This window comes from Saccostrea echinata, unplaced genomic scaffold (assembly GCF_033153115.1).
Source record: "Saccostrea echinata isolate AGI-Se365-2 ecotype Australia unplaced genomic scaffold, CSIRO_AGI_Sech_v1 ptg000054l, whole genome shotgun sequence".
NCBI lineage: Eukaryota > Metazoa > Mollusca > Bivalvia > Ostreida > Ostreidae > Saccostrea > Saccostrea echinata.
Window position 1 is genome coordinate 13,963,924 of NW_026889803.1, and position 22,551 is coordinate 13,986,474.

General features: G+C 32.4%; 1 protein-coding gene across 3 annotated transcripts; it reads left to right on the top strand.

The window, feature by feature from the left end:
• The first annotated feature begins 840 nt into the window (after positions 1–840).
• Positions 841–22,549, top strand: LOC133171642 (helicase with zinc finger domain 2-like). Of its 3 annotated transcripts, none has more exons than XM_061306427.1 (22): positions 841–1,024; positions 1,349–1,669; positions 2,827–2,955; positions 3,045–3,404; positions 3,520–3,678; positions 4,212–4,450; positions 6,086–6,125; positions 6,234–6,346; positions 7,900–8,124; positions 8,664–8,703; positions 9,221–9,333; positions 11,635–11,772; positions 11,998–12,058; positions 12,186–15,666; positions 16,217–16,302; positions 16,392–16,526; positions 16,884–17,009; positions 19,303–19,904; positions 20,612–20,833; positions 21,684–21,840; positions 21,954–22,121; positions 22,407–22,549. In XM_061306427.1, exons 1-22 carry the CDS (start codon positions 904–906, stop codon positions 22,532–22,534), a joined length of 7,164 nt encoding a protein of 2,387 aa, XP_061162411.1. In that variant the 5' UTR covers positions 841–903; the 3' UTR covers positions 22,535–22,549. The 3 variants fall into 3 exon arrangements, with proteins under 3 accessions (XP_061162411.1, XP_061162412.1, XP_061162413.1); XM_061306428.1 differs by having other exon boundaries at positions 4,224–4,450; XM_061306429.1 differs by having other exon boundaries at positions 4,266–4,450.
• Positions 22,550–22,551: the final 2 nt, after the last annotated feature.

Consider the following 22,551-nt stretch of genomic DNA (forward strand, 5'->3'; position numbering starts at 1 on the left):
AGAAATTGCTTTCTGAATGTTTTTGATAATGTTAGTGTCAACAGTGAGGTTTTTTTTAAAAAAGTATCATTGTTTTAATCATATCTCGAGAAAGTTTTCTATTTGTTGAGGTATGTTACTACATTTTCCATAACATCCTTCTCCTTGGTGTTATTATAATTTACCTTCAATATATGTTCTCTATTTCAGTCTTTCAATTACTACAGTAGCGGAGTAATTAATTATGAATGCAGAGAGAGATGATGATAAAACATCAAATTTCTTTGATCTCAAAAAATGTTTAAGTGTTGTTTGTGCCAGATTTTTACGTTCCCTGCTTGTGTGCTTTTTCCCAATACTTGCACGACTGAAGGACGCTATACCGACAAAATGCTTTAAATCAAAAGATTCGAATGGTTTTATTTCTATAAAAGATGAAAAGATTATCTATAGTGAGGAGCCTGACCCAAACAAATTTAAGTTTCCATTATTGTATCAAATATTTCGGAGTGGTGTCTGTGATGAACACATAAATGGAGGCCCCCGTGTTGGATGGGGTTCTTCCGAACAGCCATCACAAGATGATGTGGAAGTTGGTGATGATATTCTAAGACTTGGTCATATTTGGGAAGGTCATTTAGAGGACAATGAAGAAGAAGAAATATCACATGATATCAGCAAAAGTCTATGGAATGCTTTGAACTTGATTTCTAAACGAATGGCAATGAAATATCAAGAATGTGGTAGTATTTTTGAAGAGCAAGTTCGTAAACAAATGGGTAAACATATTTTTGAAATTACTGTTAATGCTTTTCTCTCAGTTTTCTGAATCAATGGTTTAAAAATCCCTTAATTTTTTTTCCTTGTGTAGGCCAAAATATTCTAATCAACGCGGACAATGTTCAGTTGGGCAACAACAACACAATGATTGCGAACGTGATGGATACTGAACGAGTTTCATTTTCCCAGATAGGTGAAAGTAATAAAATACTTGTTGACTTGCATGACAATCGCAGCAATATGAAATTGGAATTTGGAGGAAAAGGTAATTTTTTTAAATGGGCAATAGAAAATTAGGGGATGTATATAAATCAATGAAAATGTATATACTGATTTAAAAATAATACTGGCAGTTACTGGATAAGACTTCAAATTATTCAAAATGCTATTTCAATCTATTACATGTTTTATTAAGGCCTGATCCCTGTGTGAATTTAAACAACATTTAAAGAATGTATACTACAATTCGGAAGAAATTTAAACACTTCTGAATATTAATTATGTTAGACTATCTACACAATTTAGTGGCATAAATTTGTGTTATGTAGATGCTACATCTGATCTTTGAATACATCTTCTTCACTTGCAGAATTAAGGTTACGATTGCAAACATTTGGAAGCGAGGAGGAGGAAATTGAGAATTCAATAAGGAATGCTGATATAAATGAACTGAACAAACGTTTGAAAGAAATGAATTGTCCTATTGTTAAAAGAATTGAAACTGGTTGTCTTATTATTGACATAGAATCCAAAATTTCATTTTATGGGGACCTGAAGAAAGAAATCGTCATCATCTTAGATCTGATTTTCAGCCATAGTGGTGTATACCAGTTGATAAAGAAAAAAAGGATAGAAGAACTGCATATGTTTTGCTACTTTTATTATACAGACATTTGCTATGCGCCAAACGGTAAACACCATATTTAATTTCCTGAAATAACCTTGTAGGGTTGCAGGTGAGAGATGATATCAATGGGGGGGGGGGGGGCATGCGATTGGGTTATTCAGACTCAGTTACTTTTTAGCTCATTTGATCATGAGCCATAAGATCAAGTGAGATTTTTCTGATCATTTGTTGTCATTGTCTGACTTCTCTAGAACTAATGAGCCAATTTCAACCACCTCGGCTTAAGAAGTCCTTGGGTAACAAGGATTCAAAATAGTTTAAATGATGTTTTAAATACGTTATTGGACCTTAAGACGATTTTATGTAATGCTGGTTGCAATTAACAGCAAAGAATAAAGTTATGAATAGTTCAAATGATTCATTTTCATAACACAATCGCTAAAACATACCAGTAGTAGAATTCAGGTATAAAACATAATTAAAAGCATTTTCATTTATGATTGGTATTGTTGTTTTTCTTTGAATTAGATACTTTTCTTACCTAGAATCATCAGCATATTTATAGTCTCGTATTACTGGTATTTCAAAATACTTCTACATTGATTTACAAATTTAAAATAAATTTACAGTGTATATTTAAAAAGAGTTTAAATGAAGTCCTTTTAAGAGGAGAAAATCGAGGGGGAAAAGGAAAGAAAAATAGGGTTAAGTCATTCAAAAATCTTAATTTTTCTCAAAAACAAGTTTGCCAGAAAAAAATTAAGTTCAACATGAGAATAACTGGATAAATCTTCTCAAGAACAATAGGGTATAGATAAATCATATTAATGAGTAGAGCATATATATATATATATATATATATATATATATATATATATATATATATATATATATATATATATCCTCTACTCAAGAACGGAAAGGCCATGGTTAGTCACATTTTAAATATGCATGCATTCTCAGTTAATTCAGATTTAGAGTTGTTCCAATCTTGATCCTGGAGGGAAGGATTGGACCATAATACGGTATACACAATCTGACATAGGAATACGTCATAGTCCTCTGGCATTTTGCTGGTCCTAATTAGCTGCTATGTCTAAGATTCCATTAAAGAAAAATAAAGCAATGTTATACTAGTACAATTACATATCGTAAAGATTTTGTCGCAATACTTTTTGTACATTTAGTTTTAACAGACTGAAGATTTTTCTGTTACCTAGATAAAATTACTCGAGTTCAAGTGGTGAATCACACGACTTTAAAGATGTCAGAGTTAGCTGTATGTGATGTTGATATATATGCTTCATATACACTTCAAAAACTAGCAGCAAACGATTTTACCACTGAAAGTAAGTCATTATTTGTCTTGCAATTTTGTTTATAGCACTTCAAAATACATTTATCACCTTTTCGAACATTATTTGGTTTCCTTTTACAGCACATGAGCAAGTTATGCTTTTTATTTCTGGAGAAGTTGTACAGCCAGAGAACTTGCCTTTAATTGACATTCATCATGTATTGGCAACACGTATTGAAAGGTGCCAAACCAGTGAATCTATACAGACTTCCCAAGTAATACTAAACCACGTCGAGACTCGTTTGTCTGGTATTCAAATTTCAATCACAACCAAGCATAAAATAGCTTACAGTCATCTGCTCTGCAAAACCGGACCAATTCCAGAATTTTTGAGAAGCGTTTTATTCACAAATTTTCAAGAGGATGAAATGAAATTAGTGCAACTAATGAGACTTTGTGTGATTATGACAGTGCCTTTAGATTATGACGACAAAACAAAAGGTAATGTAACGTTAATGTTATCAACATTTTGGTAATGAAAATGCAACAATTTTAAAGTTTGTGTGGAATGAAAATAAATGAGTAAATTATGAATTCTATTTTATGTATCTTGCAGGTGTTGATTTCTATCTAGAAGCAGGTTCACAATTATCGGAGGCAATAGAAAACGAAACCTTTCCATTAATTGTCTCCACACTTTTAGGTGGACGTGATGGCAATCTACCCCAAAGTGTGGAACAGCTGAAAGTGAGAGCTGTTCTTGAATACACAGACGGTAAGATATTGAGGTGTCGTTTAGTGCATTTCAAATAGCTTCCTTTGTGTATCTTAAATGTCTTAACCATTTGGTTTAATAACTACCCCTTATTATATTGTTGAATATTACATAGGGAACGTAAAAATGTTGCAAATTTTGTTTCAGAGGTATACTCTTATAAAACGGGGACGTAGCATCGTTTTTGAAAGGGGGAGGGGGTCAACCATAGAAAAAATTTCAACTTACCTGAAGAAAAAAAACTTGACAAGCAAATAAAAGAAAAAGCAAAGTCGGGGGGGGGGGGGGGGCAAGTTCCAACTTCTTTCAGTACCAAATCTTATTCATACACTACATTACATTACCCTTATTTGACTATACTGCAACAAAAAATGGGGGGGGGGGGAGGTTGCAACCAGCCTTTCAATGAACATTTTCAATGGTAAAAGTTATGTTTGGAAAAAACGGTGCCCCCCGATGCTACGTGCCTGTAAAAGTAACAAAAAGTATAATTTATACGTACTATTCTTAACTTCTGCGTAATTGGAACATAGTGATCATTTCAGATCAATCTGACGAGGATAGTGATCAAGCTATAGATATTTCAGAATGCCCAGAAACAGAAGATATTGAAACCCAGCTCTCAAAAAGAATTGAAGATTCAAGACGCGAAGTGAACGAAGGACGTTTACAGAGAGCTAAAGATATAGCACATGACGTATTTAACAAGTTAACAGAAAATGACTCCGAAGACGTTAACATGTTTAAAAACCTGTTGGAAATATTTGAAGAGGTACACCATGCTCTATATAACTTTACAATAATTGTAGAGTTGTATTGTGTTAATGCAGACCTTCCGATCAGAAAAACGGGGTTGCAATTGTTATTTGATTCCACGAGCGATTTGAGAAAATGAATCTCTGTTAAGATTTTCCAGCTGAAGAATGAAGATGATAACCTTGAGAACTGTCAACAAAATGGCCTTTCTTTTAATTGAAAATTAAGTTGAAGTCTTTTTGTGTATTCTGTAAGATAAAACATTCTTTGTACGTTCGAAATTTTCCCAATTTCCAAGACCAAACAGAAAAATAATTTCATAAATATTTTAAATTATTTTGCTCATCGAGAAATGTACCTAAAAACGAATCGCACACTTTACGAATGAAGCCGAAGGCTAACATAAAAAAAGTGTGCGACTCGTTATTAGATTCATTTTTCGATGAACGAAATGATTTATATAGTCAATGCTTATAATTCAACTTTAGTGACAATCATGCTTCTTTTTTGTACATACTCGTTATTTAGCTAACTCGAAAAATTGTGCTCGAAATTTACATGCTGACAACTGCGTAGAAATTTTTCGATTAGAAATGTACAGGGACGGACCCAAAATCCTGTAGTATACAAGGCGGATAAAATTCTCTTAAAAATTATAAAAATGAGAATTTCTCCGCTTTAAATATTGTCTGTATAATAATTCACAAGGTTTATCAGTTAAGTCCGCTATGAAAATCTGCACATGCAATTATTAAAGAGATTGCAACACATAGCAGGCAGAAAGTTGCTTTGTTGTCAGAAAAAACTGGATCAAGGGTCACACGTTGAGTGGAGTGCCACGAAAAATTTAAAAAGAGACATCTTCATGTTTAAATAAATTTCTGAAAATTAACTTGCTTGTCGATATGCATCAGTAAATTTAAACTTGATAGTCAGTTAACACCCTCAAAAAGTTTGTGCAGACGAAATACAAACAGTCCAAATGAGAATAAAATTCACATCAAGAAAATCTTATTCTAAAATCATGCTTTTTAAATTATTTTATATTTTTATAGGCTATATAAAAAGTTTTACTTTTTTCTAGTTTGCTTTCAATTTATACGAAATTTAATGTAATTTTGTTACTTGAGAACACAATACGCAAAACACATGCATGCTTTTTTACAGTGATACTCTTGCCATCCCCGGCATTAACGAAGGACAGCAATTATATCACTTAATAAATCACTTGAATATTTGTCTTTTTTTTAACTCAACCATATTTTTTAATTGTATTTTTTTTAATTAAGAAGACACGATTAAAATATATTTTTAAAATCATAAATAGAAAAAAATTATAGAAGCTGAATTGAAATCATGAAAAGAACATAATAATTTTTCGGGGGAGAGTATTAGTTTATAATTATGTCATATTCCTTTCATTATTATACTGACTTAAAATACATATTGATGACTATTATGAAAAAAAGGTTCGGCCACGGATTTGAAATTAATATCATTGAAAAATGAACCGAACAATCTCCCTTTAGAATGCATTAAAGTAAGGAAAATTAATTGTATTCTAATTCTGCTTTTAATATTGCACGATGAAATTTATTTTCAATTGTAATTCTATTTAACTAACAATCTTTTATTTTTTTTTCTCTTTCAGTGTGCTGATAATTTCTACGCATTGAAATGTTTTTCGAGAAGTATGAAGAATTTTATATATTTTTCAATATTCTAAGGTTTAGCCAACTAGCTTCAGAAATAAGTTAATGATCAATTGTTAGTTGTAAACTCAGTGCTTGTATTTTCAGTGCGCATCATCAACAAAATCGAATTAGAGTTGGACTCGCCAGGACATTTCATACTTTTATCAATAGCAATGCAATACTGGGTTAGAATCGTTGAGGGACCTTACGAATTTGAGGTATCATTCATTTTGTAAAGTAAAAATTTCCTTGTAACTGTAAATGATGATAAGATTTTGATTGGACATGTGTTTCAGAAGAATTTTCCTTCAAAATGATATTTTACATATGCCTTATTTTTAACCCACAAGACATTGTCAGAAATATTCAGAATAATAGACCTTCGTTATGCTTGTGCATTTCAAATACGCCCCTACCCTTGAATAAAGGGAACATATTGGATTGTACCTGTCGGTCGGGAGTTTTGAAGTTAGGGCGGGACTCTTTTGATTGAATAGTGAACATGCATGAAAATCTACCTCCTTTCTCCTGGGTATTTAGCAGACTAAATGTGTGAGAGTGCTTCCTACAAAATTGTGAAATTCTTGGCCCCTGGGACCGGGGTTCTGGATTTAGGGTGGGGCTCAATAAATACCATGTATGGAAACTTTTACTCTGCTTTAAGAGAAATCATTCCCCTTTGTTATTCACCTATGATAATGAATCCTCGTAAATAATGCAATAGATTGGGCCACCTTTAAAAATTGTTTGTATGCCCTCTCCCGACCGACTGACTAAAAACGGCCCGACTCAAAACTTTGTTAACATCCAGGAAACAATTTTTTTTTTATTCATTCCAAAGTTTTCTCACCTATTTATAAATATTTTAACTTCATATTTGCAAGTGCTTTTGAATAAAAAAATTTACCCCTACCTACTTACCCACATTTTTTATCCTGAGTCGGGAGAGGCAAGCAAACATTATTTTTTTTTAAAGAGGGCCTTGGTAAATGGTCATAATTTTTACTGTATAGTACAAAAAGTGCTTTTAAAAGTTTTTAATGGTCAGAGGAAATTGTAAATAATACATGAATAAAAATGAAAGAAAATACTTATATTTTATATTAAATGTTATTCGAAATCCAAGAGAGGCCAATGGTATGAGAGGTATGCAGGGCTTTCAATATGAATACTGTGTTAATTTCTTTCTAAAGCAGTAACGTGTTGCTTAGTTTGGTGATAGAGGTTAAGTTAGCACTGCGACATACAGGCAAGTAAATAGATCTATTTTCTTGGCGGTTGGTGAATACCTGACTATTTTGTTGATCCATGCATGATCGTCCTATTTCTCTTGTTTCTGAGCAATAAATATTCGTCCATCAGTTATTTTGTTTTGTTATATAAATATTAAATTGCCAGTCTATGAATCCGGGTTGTATTATACTCAGTTATTTAGCTATTTATATGGCCAAAGAGGGAACAACCTGTCAGATATTATCTCAGGGTAATTACAAACGGGACTTGTGCAGCCATTAATTCTGAAAATTTCGTATATTATGCGCCAATTTGCGCCGTTTAATATAGAAAACATCTCAAACAACACATACTCCTTCCTCCTACATGATAAATCTAACAAATTATACGGATTACATTATTTGCCAAAAATAAGTTTTTTGGAAGAATATTTCTATATTTATATATTTCTTGGTTGAAAAATGAAAAAAAAAGTAATAACTAACTTGTCATTGATATATTTTTGAAAGAAATTGTAGTCTTTATTTTTGTTTTATAGAAAATCATGGACATGTTTCTAGAAATGGAAAATATGGCATTTGAATTTCTGGAGGATGATCAGTATGCTACTGCTGCCGTTCAATTATGTCGCGAACTACAAATTTCATATTCACATTTGTATTCCATATACAAACAAGGAAATGTGGGAAAGGAAAAAATGGAAAAAATACAAGCGAGACAGCGTGTGGTCGATTTACACGTGATCAAAATGTTTTATCGAACGGTAAAGCTTTTGACTATGTTATCCCATTAATTTTTCTTATTTTTTGTTTTGGGTATTTCACAATCGATTGATTTCTTTTAAATGTATATTTGGGATGTTCTTACCAAGAACGTATTCATTTGAATTCAAACTTTAAGAACATAATAACTTGTTTTAGTATGGATTTACCTGATAATAGTAACTTGTATGATCAAAGTAACCGGATTTAATTAGTGTTTCACATGCAATTAGTCAGATAAATATCTCTTTCCCGACTGTTTTATCAAAATTAATAATAATCTAAACATTAATCTCCATTGTACATGATTAATGATCCTGTAATTTTTACTTGCTTTTTCATATTTATCTCACGTTTTATGAAAAATGTTCCAGCAGACAATTATCATGATCATCTTTTAAGTCTTTGATATTTGCTAGTAATTACATCGCTCAGCAATCACAAAAAGTGTATAAAAAGAGCTATTGATATATTAAAAGAAATCCTCTGATAAACTATTGAGTTAATGTTTGAATTTTTTTCTTTTTTTTGTGTTTTTTAGGAAGATTATGACACTATCTGTTCCATATGTAGGGCTATAGGTAAGTTTGATATAATGCATATAAGTAAATTATAACTTTTTGTACCCTTAAAGCTCAAGAAAGGAACGAGCAGATCATTTTATGTGCACTATTTATCCTTGTTGTGGAAGTTTTATTTACACAATAGATAGGACAAACTCGATTTCTTTGGGGCGTCAACACGCTGTATTGGAAAGGCATGAAGTCTGGATTGCTGCACTATGTTAGATATATCCAAAGACTTTTGTTCTCTATGTTACGATAAATTATGGTTTTGAATTATCCTTCTTAATGTGAATATAGTGGCTGTTGCTAGGCAACGTATCTCTTTCTTTAAAGTTCTATTTAAAGAAAATATCATTTTTCGATGTATGCATAGATTGCTAAACATATCATATTTAATACAAAATCATTGAATATCTAGAAACTTTTATAACAATGAGATATATAAACGATGGAATTACTTCTCTGAAAAATACGTAATTCAGTAAGAATATAGTTGCTATTTTCCTCATTTTGATATTAATCTTATTTCAAGAAAAGAGACATTTGTTGGAAACAGAAACTTTAATAATGTGGGTTCAAGCCCTTCAAAGATTAGGCAAAGTTGACGTTGCTCTGAAAAAACTTGAAACGACGTCAATCATTGAGGTAAGCATTTGAGCTCAAGAGAGCTTTTCTGATCAGTTGTTGTTGGCCGTCCGTCAAGCAGTCTGTCCATCCATCCATTCATAAAATGTACACATTTCTGACTTTTCTAGAACTCTATGGCAAATTTAACCAAACATGCTACAAAGCATCATTGGGTAAAAAGATTTAGATATGTTTAAATGAAGATTCCACATCCTAAGTGGGGATAATTAAAAATGAGTGGCCTCTTTTAAAACTCTTCTAAAGAATAAAAAAAAATCCAAAAATTATGCGTACGCTGAATTCCCCCTTCATTGGTAGGCGGAGTCTCTCACCTATAAGATGAAGGCACTTTCTTTTACTGACACAGAACATTTGCTAAAAAGTGCAATTAAATGAACGGTTTTGTATTTTTTTTTTTTTAGATAGGAAAGATGATAAGAGATTAATAAGAGACAACTTAATGTAAACATCAAACTACAATTGAGAACAAATCAATTTATATGGAATTATGCATGGATATATATATATATATATATATATATATATATATATATATATATATATATATATATATATATATATATATATATATATATATATATATATATATATGTATATATATATATATATATATATATATATATATATATATATATATATATATATATAAACCAAAAAAAAACATTCTTCTTTCTATGTTTTTGTATGTTTTCAGTTATGGTTGATAAGTTGCACCACTAAGGTTTTATAAATGTTTTTTGTCCCCACAGTCTCTCTTAAGTCTAACAACATCTTATTAGCTAGTTTGAATTTCAAACATTATACAATTATTGTTGTTTTTGAGGTCAAAACGATGATTAAGCCACCTGAGGAGTGCAATATTCACCGAGCCCGAAGGGCTTCGAAGGTGGCTAAATCATCGTATTGACTGAAAAAATTGTTTTAATATATGATTCATTATAATTAAAAATGATGCAAACTCATTAAGCAATCCATGCCATAGTTTTTACTTTTTACATTTGCTGAAGTCCTAGTCAATTGCAATGGGAGAAACTGGGTTAAAATTAACATAACCAGTTTATTAATTTGTTATTCTTAAATCTATTTTAGATACAATGTAGAAAGAATAAATGTCAGGCACGTATATAGGATCGATTTTAAAAAGAGGGACATTATAATGAAAAAAAAAATTGACAACTTACCGGAAAAAAAATCTTTGACTCCCCCCCCCCCCCAAAAAAAGGAGGAGAATTCTCCCAACTCCATTATGGGTGGTGTTAGGTGCTAAGTTCCATTAATCGGGAGGGGGGGGGCACAAGTCCTTCAATGAACATTTTATAATACATAAAAATAGAGATTCACGTTCAGAAAAAAAGTGGGGGGAGGGGGCAGGTCCCTCAACCCCCTCCACACCCACCCCATTACCCCAGATTCTATGTGCGTGAATGATATGTTCACCTAAGTGGAAGTAGGTGCAAGTGAAATAATTTTCTTAAGGGGGACCGATCCTCTGATAAGAGAGATAACTTTCTCTTGAGTAAAAAATCCTAAAATTACTCATAGCTTTTTTTTTCTTTGGTCCATAATTGAGACCTTTGAGTAGTTAATTCGATCAAACATGAAATTTAATGGAAATATTAACTTCTTCTCCCTTTTGCCTATACTTTTCAAATTGTTTTATTATATTTGACAAAAAACATTTAAATCCAGTTTTAAAATCCCTATAAATTGAATAAAAATTGAAAATCTTTTTATTGACCATTTTAAAAATGCTTTAATGTATCAAGTGCCAAATGTAGAATTTTTATTAGCATCACATTTTTTTCCATTGAAAAAATATAAGAAAGATAACTCTTGCTGATGGGATGTATTCTTTTCTTACAAGCACCTATAACATTGTGCTATTCTGACTTAGGAAGCAGCGCTTTATTATGTTTTCTTATACGAATTAAATAGGTATGACAATAAATATTATTTTCATATACACCTCATATTTTTAATTTTATGTTGTGAAAATAAATTATTACTCTTCCTATTCTCTGACCTCATACTATTTTTCATTTGAATCTAATGCTATAGCTCTTGATGAAAATCAATGTTCGGAAGTTTTAAAAAATTATGAAATTTAGAAGCAGGGTCATTAGTCCTTAAACTATTTGTTACACTTTGGAATTTCCCAATCTATTTTTAGTCCAATGTAGAAAAAATAAAATGCAGGTGAACATAACGTAGTATTTTTCTAACATTGTTGGATCTCAACCAATCAGATAGATGGGAAATATTCAATTATATAATAAATCTTGTTGATATGATGCATAGAGTTCAGATGAACAGACAAAACAAATGGTTAAGAGAGTACACGGTGAATTGATAATGGACCAAGATGCAAATTTAAAGAAAAAAGGGGATTTAGATATGGACTGGTTAGAAGATACAAATTTTCGGAAACCAAAACAAGTAGGTCATTTTAATATTGATTGTTGTATTAGCTGTATAAAAGTAAAGATTTCTTTGATTTGTCAAAATCATATGACGTAAATCTTGTATTGAAAACTTAAGATGAAGAGTCATTCAGAAAATCAACACTTTAAAATATTCCTTTTCTTAAATATCAATACTTTATGGCTGTTCTACCTACGTTTTATTGTTAAAAATGCATGTACATGTTTACATTTGATATAGATGCAGGAAAGTGCAATGAAAATCTGGAAACAGCATAAACCGAAAAATAGAAAGAATCGACGTAAGTAGAATTTTATTCCCACACTTTCTAAATTCTTGTCTTTGTTTTAACAGAGACACTGATTATTAACAATAAATCAATTAAAGATTGTAGTATTTTTAAACATAAAAGAATCATTTTCATTCAGCAAAGCGACAAGAACAAAAGGATTGTAAACAAGCTGACAGAATGAGTGAGCAACGACCAAAAATGGAATTTTATGAAGATTCTGCGAAGTTTAAATCTTGGAAAGATGTTCCTCCATATATCCCTGAGCCAGATGAGAAAACGAAGAAGCGGAGACAAAAGAGACCTTCTGAATCTGTTCCAGATTTAAACGTTATTGAATGTGAAAAGCCTGATTTGGCTGAAATTGATTCAGGTCAAGAATCAGATGATGAAATTCTGCAACAAGAATATCAAATAACGATTTCAGATCCAAACTATAAGCATTCTAAAGGAGGAGAAGATTATAGTGATGAAATGCACGATACATGGTTTGAAAGTGCATCAGATGAAGATTATCAAAGCAGCGCGGAACTGGTTGAAAATGGATTGGAATTATCAGTAAAGTGTATAGAAACATTCAAACATCATAAACCAAGCTTCCAGTATCCCCCTGAAGAAAACATAAACACACTTGGGAAAAAATTACAAAGTAATAGAGATTCCTATAAGAAATGCATAATTGAAATAGATTCTGCTCATAAAGCTCTCTGCAGGAATTTGGATTTAGCTGATGATATACAAGAGATTTTCATATCAGGAAGATCGAAGTGTGGGAAAGCATTTTCAGAGGATGAAGTAATTGTAGAGGTGTTGGGTCAACCGAAGTCAGCTGAAAAATCTCCTGAAACAAACAATTTCACAAAAGATACTAAAGTGTATGGCAAAGTTCTTGGAATTCTGAAACGAAATCGATATCAAGACATTCGACATCCGGTGCTGGTGTGCGCAAAAGACGAATTTTTGCCTTTTATGATGAAACCCCTCTGCAAGACAGTTCCAAAAATACAAATTTGCCACAGGAAATGCGAAAGCAAACACCAACTAGACCTATACTCATTTGACAGGAATAATAAATGTATTGAGTATAGCAAAACGATACAAATTGATCATGTTGAGCAAAGAGCTTATTGTTATTTGGTTGCCATAATACACTGGGAAGATATGTATCCATTGGGTGTTACACTACAGGTGATCAATATCAAAGATGAAATACAATCAGGCATAGATATCTTAAGACTTCAGTTTCGTGTACCTGGATCATTTAGTACTGAAACAATTGAAGAAGCAAAAAATATTCAAAGAATTACCCAGACTGGTCTTCATGTCAATGAAATCTTTACTGTTGACAAGGGCGAAATTGGAGAGTTTGGTTTTAACATAAACAGGAGAGATTCAGATATCATAGAAATAGGTATACATGTTCCGGACGTTGCGTCAGTGATAGAACATGGAGGTTTTATTGATCTTGAAGCTAGGAAAAGAGGTATTGACTATGAAACGGGAGAAAAATTCAACTTTTCTTATTTTCTTCCACAGGGTCTTAGAAAAAAGGTTGGTTTCGTTATTGAAGAAGAGAGAAGAGCATTATCTTTATTCTTTTCATTTGAAAAATGTGGAGATGACATTTCAATAAATCCAAATACAGAAATAAAAACTACGGTAGTGAAAACAGTACGTAACTTTTCAATGCTCGAAGCAAATAGCTTAATGAAAAACAGAAACGTGTCAGAAGATCTAGGAATACTTGGGTTGTTATCGGAAAAATTGCGGAAAGATAGACTCAGCAATGCAATCTTTTATGAAGATGTAAGCACATACTTTCTCGATGAAGATGGTGCATGTGACTACATCCAAAAAGGGTTATTCGAGATTTTACTCTATGCCGATTCTAAAGTTGCAGAATTTTTGTTGCAATCATATCCAGAATGTGTACCACTCAGGTGCCAGAGTAAACCTTCAAAAAATGCTGTCACACAGTGGATACAATATCACGACTCACGTGTAGATGGAACTTTAATGTCTCTCCAAGGAATAGAGATGAATGACGAAAAGTACTCTGTTCTCCGAAAAATTCAAAAAAATGAAAATCTCATTCCTGTTCAGGTTTGTGCTGTTGAAAAGATTCGAAAATGCTGCGCAAATGTAGATGATCTAAAGGATGTTAAAAAACTACTAGGTGCAGATAGAATACATCCATTTCAATGTTTGGCATCTGAAGATTGGACATCAATACAAGAAAACGCAGGCTATAGATGCTCTTCGAACAAAATGGAGGACTTGGGTCATTTTGACCTAAGATTATCATGGTATACACCGTACAGCAAGCCTCTATCGAATTATTTGGGTATAGTTGTTCAAAGACTGGTACATGCAGTGAAAGATTCCCGAATTTGCCCATTTAAAAAATCAGAGATTGAGAAGATCTGTATGGAAATATCAGACAAAAAACGACAAGCTAGACAGTTTTATAGAAACTGTCAAATGATTATAATCGGGCACAAATTTAAGAAACACCCAGTCCTTCTCAATGGATTTTTGCAAAAAATTACCGAGTCTGACATACAAGCATGCTTTCCAGCGCTGACGTCACTGCATAAGTTGAGCAAATCCATTCCGTTAAATCTTATGCACACGAGACAGAGGCCTGTTCTTGATAATGGAGCTGTAACTATGAAATGGCAAAGTAGAATATATTCTCAAAGATTTAAAACTAAATCAACACCAAAAGATAATGTGTATCTGAAATTGGATCCAAATTTGTCAGTCACATTTCAGAGTTTAGTTAAATGGGCAAAACTTTTGCGTGCTTTAGTGAAAGGAGAGGATGACAAGATAAGAAAACTTGCATTTGAGCTTGACTCCAAAGTTTTCAAGACAAATGACACGGTCAATGACGTTTGTTCAGAAGTCATGGAAGGGAATTTTGCCAACCAAACTTGTACCTACAGTCTGTCTTTCAAATTTGGCCAGCTTCTCAAAATACAGATGTCTGCTACACCTGAAAGAGGAGTGTTGATACCGATACCTCAACTGTATGATATCAGTCCAAATGTGAAGTTCTGTCTTCAACATGTGCGAAATCCAGTAGAATATTTCTCACATTTTGCCAAAAATCATTCAAAAAATGAATATTCGTCCTGCGAAAATTACGTAGAGGTTTGGTCACCGATTATTTCTATGGAAATAGCATCACAGTGTGCCAGAGAACCTTCAATTACAATGTGTGATGTACCAATAGTTTTTAGAGAACACGGAGGTTCATTCGCTTTGAGATACTCTTACCTAGAAAAAAGAGACATTGAGTTCACAGCTCAGTCAGTGGATTTGCTTCCTAATGATAAAAACCATTTGTCGAGTGGACTGGATTTTCTGTGCATTAGATGTCCGTTGAACTCTAATCCAAGAATAACTTCAACTTCTGAAAATGATGCAATATGTTCCAAACAAAGCTATTGGATTGGTCATGCCAGAGTTGCCGACATCCAACACAAGTCTTTGAACAAAGACGTTGTCCGTGTGCACTTTGTCTGTCATAAAAGCAGTCCAAAAATTCCTGAAGAAATGAAAAATAAAAGACGAGAATGTCATTTAGAAGTTTTGCAAGTTTTTGATGTTATCAGGTATAGTTTCTTTCTCTTTTTCTCTAAATACTAATTATTTCGTATATTTCATTTAAAGCAAATTAAAACATTTATTTTGTGTGCACAAAAATTTCAGTTTTTTTTTTAAATAGTTTTGTTTGCAGGAAGTTGTGTGGACTTTATCATAAAACAATAAAATAATTTTAATAAAATTATTTAACCCTGTACCCTGTAGAAAGTGTTTTATTTACTTTGAGAACATTGTTGATTTTTCATCACTTAATGGTGTTATTAAAATACTTATATTAATAAATAAAGTGTGAAATAATTTTCAGAAAATTCAAGTAAAATTAAATTAGCTGAAGTACACTGTTAAAACTAATGCTGAATTTTAGCAAGAAAAAAGTTAAAAATTCTTTTAATCTTTTAAAGCTTGAAATCTTTCTGGGAATCGATTTTCATATATCTCAGATAAGAGAGAATTGTTTCAGATATTGATTTTGTTTTACACATGTAACTGTCAGTCCACATTTGACAAATATGAGTGATTGAGGTATATGTTTTAAAAAGAATGTTTCAACTCTTTTAGGAGAACAGAGATGTATATAAAAAGGTTAGAAACAGCTTCAAGTCTTGCACAAGCCATTGCGCAACGAAAAAGGACACCGCCCTTAGGTAATTATAATGCCAACTCCAATGTTTTCTATTACATGCAAACTGATATAAAGAATAATTTTGATCTGTATATGTGTGTATATTTGTAGATCCTGATTATCTAGATATCGTTAAAAAGCAGAAAATAACCGTTAATGAACTCAAGATCCAGTGCAATAATGATCAACGAAAGGCTGTGCAAAATGCTTTACATTCGAGTTTTTCTTTGATTCAAGGTCCTCCAGGTAATTTCAATCATTCATTCTTACGAGATAACACAATTTTTAACGCGCTTCATATTCAATTATAAGATACTCATGTTTTGAAATATTTACTTTAACAAAAATATATATATATAAAATTAGCTAAAGGTTAAATTAAAACATGAATTGAATACTTCTTTTGTATAAAAAAAAAAAAAAAAAAAAAAAAAAAAAAAAAAAAGATGAAAGATAGAAAATAAAAGACGGAATCTGCTGGGAATAACACACTTTACTACATGTAAATTTCAGATTGACATAATTCTAATGAATACTATCTGGAATCGATCTAGTAAACACTTAGATCAATATAACACATGATAATATATTTTACCTTTTAAGGTACAGGGAAAACTTTCACTGGTGTTGCTTTGATCAAATTGTTTTGCTCCATCAACCAAGACTTAAAGGACAAAAAACACGTCGTCTTTTGTGGGCCTTCAAACAAATCAGTTGATTTAGTTACAGGTATGCAAAAAAAAAAAAAAAAAACCCAGATTAATTATTTATAAGTAACCGATATTATATCGGATTTTAAATATAACTTAAGGTATTCTTAAAATAATTATGAAATTTTGATTGACAATATCTGAAAAATTAGAAAAGTGAAACTTGTTTAAAAATATCTCTCTTGTCAACCTGGTAGTCTCCAGCTCAAAGTCAAAATAAGACAGAAAAACCTTTTGATAAATAAAATATGGACTTCTATCTTGTAACACATATGAACTTTAACCTTGTAATATATATACATTAAACATCTTCAAATTTTTTTAAAGAACAAAGATTCAACAGTTAATTGTATATATATTAACGAATTTTAATGAATGGTATATATATATATATATATATATATATATATATATATATATATATATATATATATATATATATATATATATATATATATATATTTAATCTTGTCATATAAAATGTCAAATTATCAAACGATTGTTGGTCAATTTGATCTGCCAAAAAGGAATCACAGATTAAACAAGCAAAACTTTTTGGGTGGTCTCCTTTTTTAAGTCACTTGAGCTGAAAGCTCAAGTGAGCTTTTCTGATCACATTATGTCCATCGTTCGTCTGTCTGTCTGTCTGTAAACTTAACACATTTTCGACTTCTTCTCAAAAAACCACTTGGCCAATTTCAACCAAACTTGCCACAAAACGTCTTTGGGTGAAGGAAATTCAATTTTGTTCCAATGAAGGGCACTCCTTTTTTTCAAGAGGAGATGATTAAGAATTAGTGAAAATTTAGAGGCATCTTTTAAAAATCTTCTCGAGAACCACTGGGTAAAAAAAAATTGAAACTTATATGAATCCTTTTTTACATGGTGTAGATTCAGATTTGTTCAAATCATGACCCCCGGGGCTAGGGTGGGACCACAATTGGGGATAAAAGTTTTACATAAGTATATATAAGAAAATATCTTTAAAATCTTCTTCTCAAGAAAAGTTAAGTAATGTTTAGCCATATTGATATGGAAGCATCCTCAGGAAGTGTAGATTCAAGTTTGTTCACATCATTACCCCCTGGGATTGGGTGGGGCAACAATGGGGGATCAAAGTTTTACATAGGAATATTTAGGAAAAAATCGTCAAAAATCTTCCGCTCAAGAACAACAAAGCCATGATTCGTCTTATTAATAGGGAAGCATCCTCAGATAGTGAAGATTCAAGTTTGTTCAAATCTTGATCCCCGGGGTTAGGGTGGGGCCACAATGGGGAATCAAAGTTTTACAAAGGAATATATAGGGAAAAAATCTTTAAAAATCTTCTTCTCAAGAACAGCAGAGCCATAATTAGTCATATTAATATGGAAGCATCCTCAGGTAGTGTAGATTCAAGTTTGTTCAAATCATAACCCCGGGGATAGGGTGGGGCCACAATGAGGGATCAAAGTTTTACATTGGAATATATTGGGAAAAAATTCATCAAAAATATTCTTCACAAGAACAGCAAAGCTATGTTTAGTCATACTGATATGGTAACATTCTTAAGTACATGTAGTTAATATTCAAGTTTGTTCAAATGATGAACCCCCCTCCCCCCGGGGTTGGGTGGGGTGACAATGCACTATCAGGGTTTAACATATGGATATATTGGAAGAAAATCTTTTTCTCAAAAACAGGAAAGCCATGTTTAGTCATATTGATCTGGAAGTATCTTGAGGTAGTGTAGATTCAAGTTTGTTCAAATCATGACCCTGAGGGGTAGGATGGGCCAATCTATAAAAATCATGACACTGGGGGGGGGGGGGGGTGTCACAATAAAGGTTAAAAAATTTACATAGGAATATTTAATAGAAAAATCTGCTGATGAAGAACAACAGGGCCATATTAACTCAGGTGAGCGTTGTGGCCCATGGGCCTCTTGTTTAAGAGATATTGTAGCAACTGCTTTTTGTAGAAGAGAGTGTGTTACGAGATGAAGAGATTAGATGAGATTAGTAAAAGTTTGAGAAATCAGCGTATGACTTTCAAACTATGTGTAGCATTTTGTACGTAAATTAGCTCTTTTTGTACATGGCTCTGTACATCCTGGTCTCCAACCTGAATTTCTTTCGAATCAGCAAGCTACAGTAAGCCTTAGGTATTTAAGAAAAGCAGGGCAACAGTAAGTTAAATTATTTTGCAAGCATTTCAAAGTAGGTACATTCATTTTTTTTTTAAATCGTGACCTCATGGGGCTAGCATTGTATCATAGTAGTGTCTCAAATTTTGCCCATTGAATTAAATAAATATCAATTCACATTGGACAGAATACTTGATTGAAACTTATGGATCATCTCTAAAAGTACTCAGAATGTACAGTAGTGCTTTGGAGTGCAAAGAATTTCCGATCCCAGGAAAAGTGTTCTCTCCTAGACAAACAAATTACGTCCCTAACGAAGGAATACAAAAAGTAACACTTCATCACCTTATAAGAGATGCAGGGAAACCATATGCTGAAAAAATAAAAGAATTTGACAGAAAATTCAGCAGGCAATCTTCAATTGACTACAGAGAAATAAAGAAGTACAAAAGTTATATTGCATCAGCAATTCAAGAGGAGGTGCCTAATTATGACGTCATCCTTTGTACAACAGCCGTAGCGACTAGTGCTCGTTTGTTAATTGCAACGAAAAACTCAATTTTTCAACTACTGATTGACGAAGCTGGAATGTGCACAGAACCCGAATGCTTATCTGTCATAATAGCGACAAACGCAAAACAGATAGTCCTTATTGGTGATCATAAACAACTAAGACCAGTTGTGCTCTGTCAAGAAGCTGCCGAACTCGGTCTTCAGAAATCTCTATTTGAACGATATGCAGAATCAACTGAGTCTGTACTTACATTTTTGAGAGACCAGTATAGAATGGTAAGTGTCCTTAAACAACACAGATTGTAACGGGAATATCTGCCATTGATATGCCATGCATATGTATCTTGCAGTTGTTATTATCGCTATGTAGTGTAAGATTATGGTGTCAATTACAGGCGCTTCACAAAAGTAGAAATAGGGGAATATGTGTCAAGAAATGAAACAATTTTCATTTTTTTGTCCAACATTCTCAACTTTTAAGTGATTCTACCCTCAAACTTTATGGATCAAAATTATTATTAATGAAAAAAAGATAGTGATCAACCTTTTTCAAGATGCCATCTAGACATGATAGCGTAAAACTCAGCATTGAAAGAAATGCACATTTTGGAGAATAGCATTAAAATTGCCGCATTAAAAATGGGACAAATGACAATTTCAATATTGAAAGTTTCAAATACATAATTATGTATTAATTGTGGATATCAAGGAAATTATTTTACAGTGGAATTATAATAAAGGAAAGGCATTTATAAAGAAATATACGTAAGAGGTATTGTCGTTATAACTGTACTTTAAACCCACAGTGTTGCCATATATATTTGGCAATTCTTTTCTTTTCGATAAATATCTACTAGCATTAACAAACTGAGAATATGAAAATAATGTATAATAATTTTTTGTAACTAGGCAATACATTTCTGGCTTTATTTCACTACTTTCTTCACCAACATATTTAAGGATAAAAAATTGTTCTTTTTTAGCATCCTAGTTTGTGTAGATTTCCATCGAAACATTTTTATGGTGGCATGTTGAAGACAATACCCTCTCCCAAGTGGGAAGTGATAGAACCTCTTCATATGTGGCGCGATCCGAAAGATCCATGTGTATTTTGCCATATTGAAGGCGAGGAGGAATACTTGTCCTATTCAACAGACGAGGGAAATGAAATGTCTCGGTACAACATGGCAGAGGTCGACCAAGTTGTGAGTATCTGTAGAAGGAAAAAAAACTTAACACTCTGTTTTACTAAATATTTTGTTATCTCAGCCAACGAAGGGGGTAATCTCCAAGAAGTTCGGTGAAATTTAAAAAAAAAAGTAACTTAGAATAGGAGAAAACTTATTAAACTTTGATAAAATCTCCGCTTAAACACAGCTACACTGTCTATATTTTTAGTCCCCTATCGGTGAAACCGGAGGGGACTATAGGTTTCCTCTGAGTCTGTCCGTCCCTCTGTCTGTCTGTCTGTCCCTTTGTCTGTCTGTCAGTCTGTTCCACTTGGTTTTCCGTACTTTTTTCCTAAATGCTTGCAGATATTGAGCTGATTTTTGGTATGTTAGTTTATCTTGATGAGTTACAGATCAAGTTTGCATTTTGTTCCGCTTCATTGATTTTTGACGGAATTACGACCTTTTCAATTTTAAGGGTTTTCTGCATTTTTTTTCTAAACGCGTATAGATATTGAGCTGATTTTTGGTATGTGACTTAACCTTGAATACTTACAGATCAAGTTTGCATTTCGTTCCGCTTTAATGATTTTTGACGGAATTACGGCATTTTCAATTTTTAACGGGAACCAGATTACACTTGCCGGTAGGGGACTAGTATTGCTAATGCAATACTCTCAGAATGCTTGTTTTATTTTCTTTTCTTTTAGTGGAAGATTGTATTCTCTGAGCGCCCTCTATTTCATTCTTTCATTTCATCTTTTTGATGTCCTATTTTCTTGTATCTCTCTCTCTCTCTCTCTCTCTCTCTCTCTCTCTCTCTCTCTCTCTCTCTCTCTATATATATATATATATATATATGCTAGACATTTTTTTTCTTAAATAGGTGAAAGTATTTAGGCATTTGGTCAAAAAGGAAGGTGTTGACTATGCTGATATCAACATCATGTCGCAATACAATGCACAGTGCAGTAAGATCAGACTTGCCCTCAAAAAACAAAAGTTGTTCGTGCAGAATGTGAATACTGTTGTGGCGAGTCAAGGTAGTGTTTTTAATTTAGTAAATGAATTTGAGATTAATTCGTGGTATTTTGTTTAAGTACATGTATGGATTAGAAAGGGGATTTTAACGACAAAGAATTTTATCTCCTTTTAGGCGGAGAATGGGACTACGTGATTTTTAGCCTAGTGCGATCACTTCCTGAATACAGGATAGAACCAAAGCCCACCCATGGCTGGTGTATTGAAAATCTCGGTTTCATCACGGATATTCATCAAATTAACGTTGCGCTAACAAGGGCAAGAAAGGGATTGATTATAATAGGTAATTAAGCCTGAAAGCATCGATTTCAATTGGTTAGACAAAAAACTATATTAAATGATGTACATTGCTTTTCATTTAAATGATGTACATTGCATTTCAATAGATTATATACTTTGGACTGCAAAGGTGACTAAAATAGATTAAAGGTGTCTCTTATAGTCTTTCACATTTTTTATGGAAAAATATCAAGTTTTCGCTAGAATTTTCAATTTCAGTTCTGTTTGCATTTTTTCTTTCTTGCTATTGTCAAAATTCTGTTTTTATGTTTGGTATTATTATTTTTAGGAAATATGAAATTAATGGAATGTGACGATTTGTTTGGTGCGTTACTGGAAGACTATCGAGAAAACCGCTGTGTTGTCGACGCAGAGAATTTTCCTCCACTGCAAAGAGGAAAGGGACACAAAAAATAAATGCAAATTGGATGGTT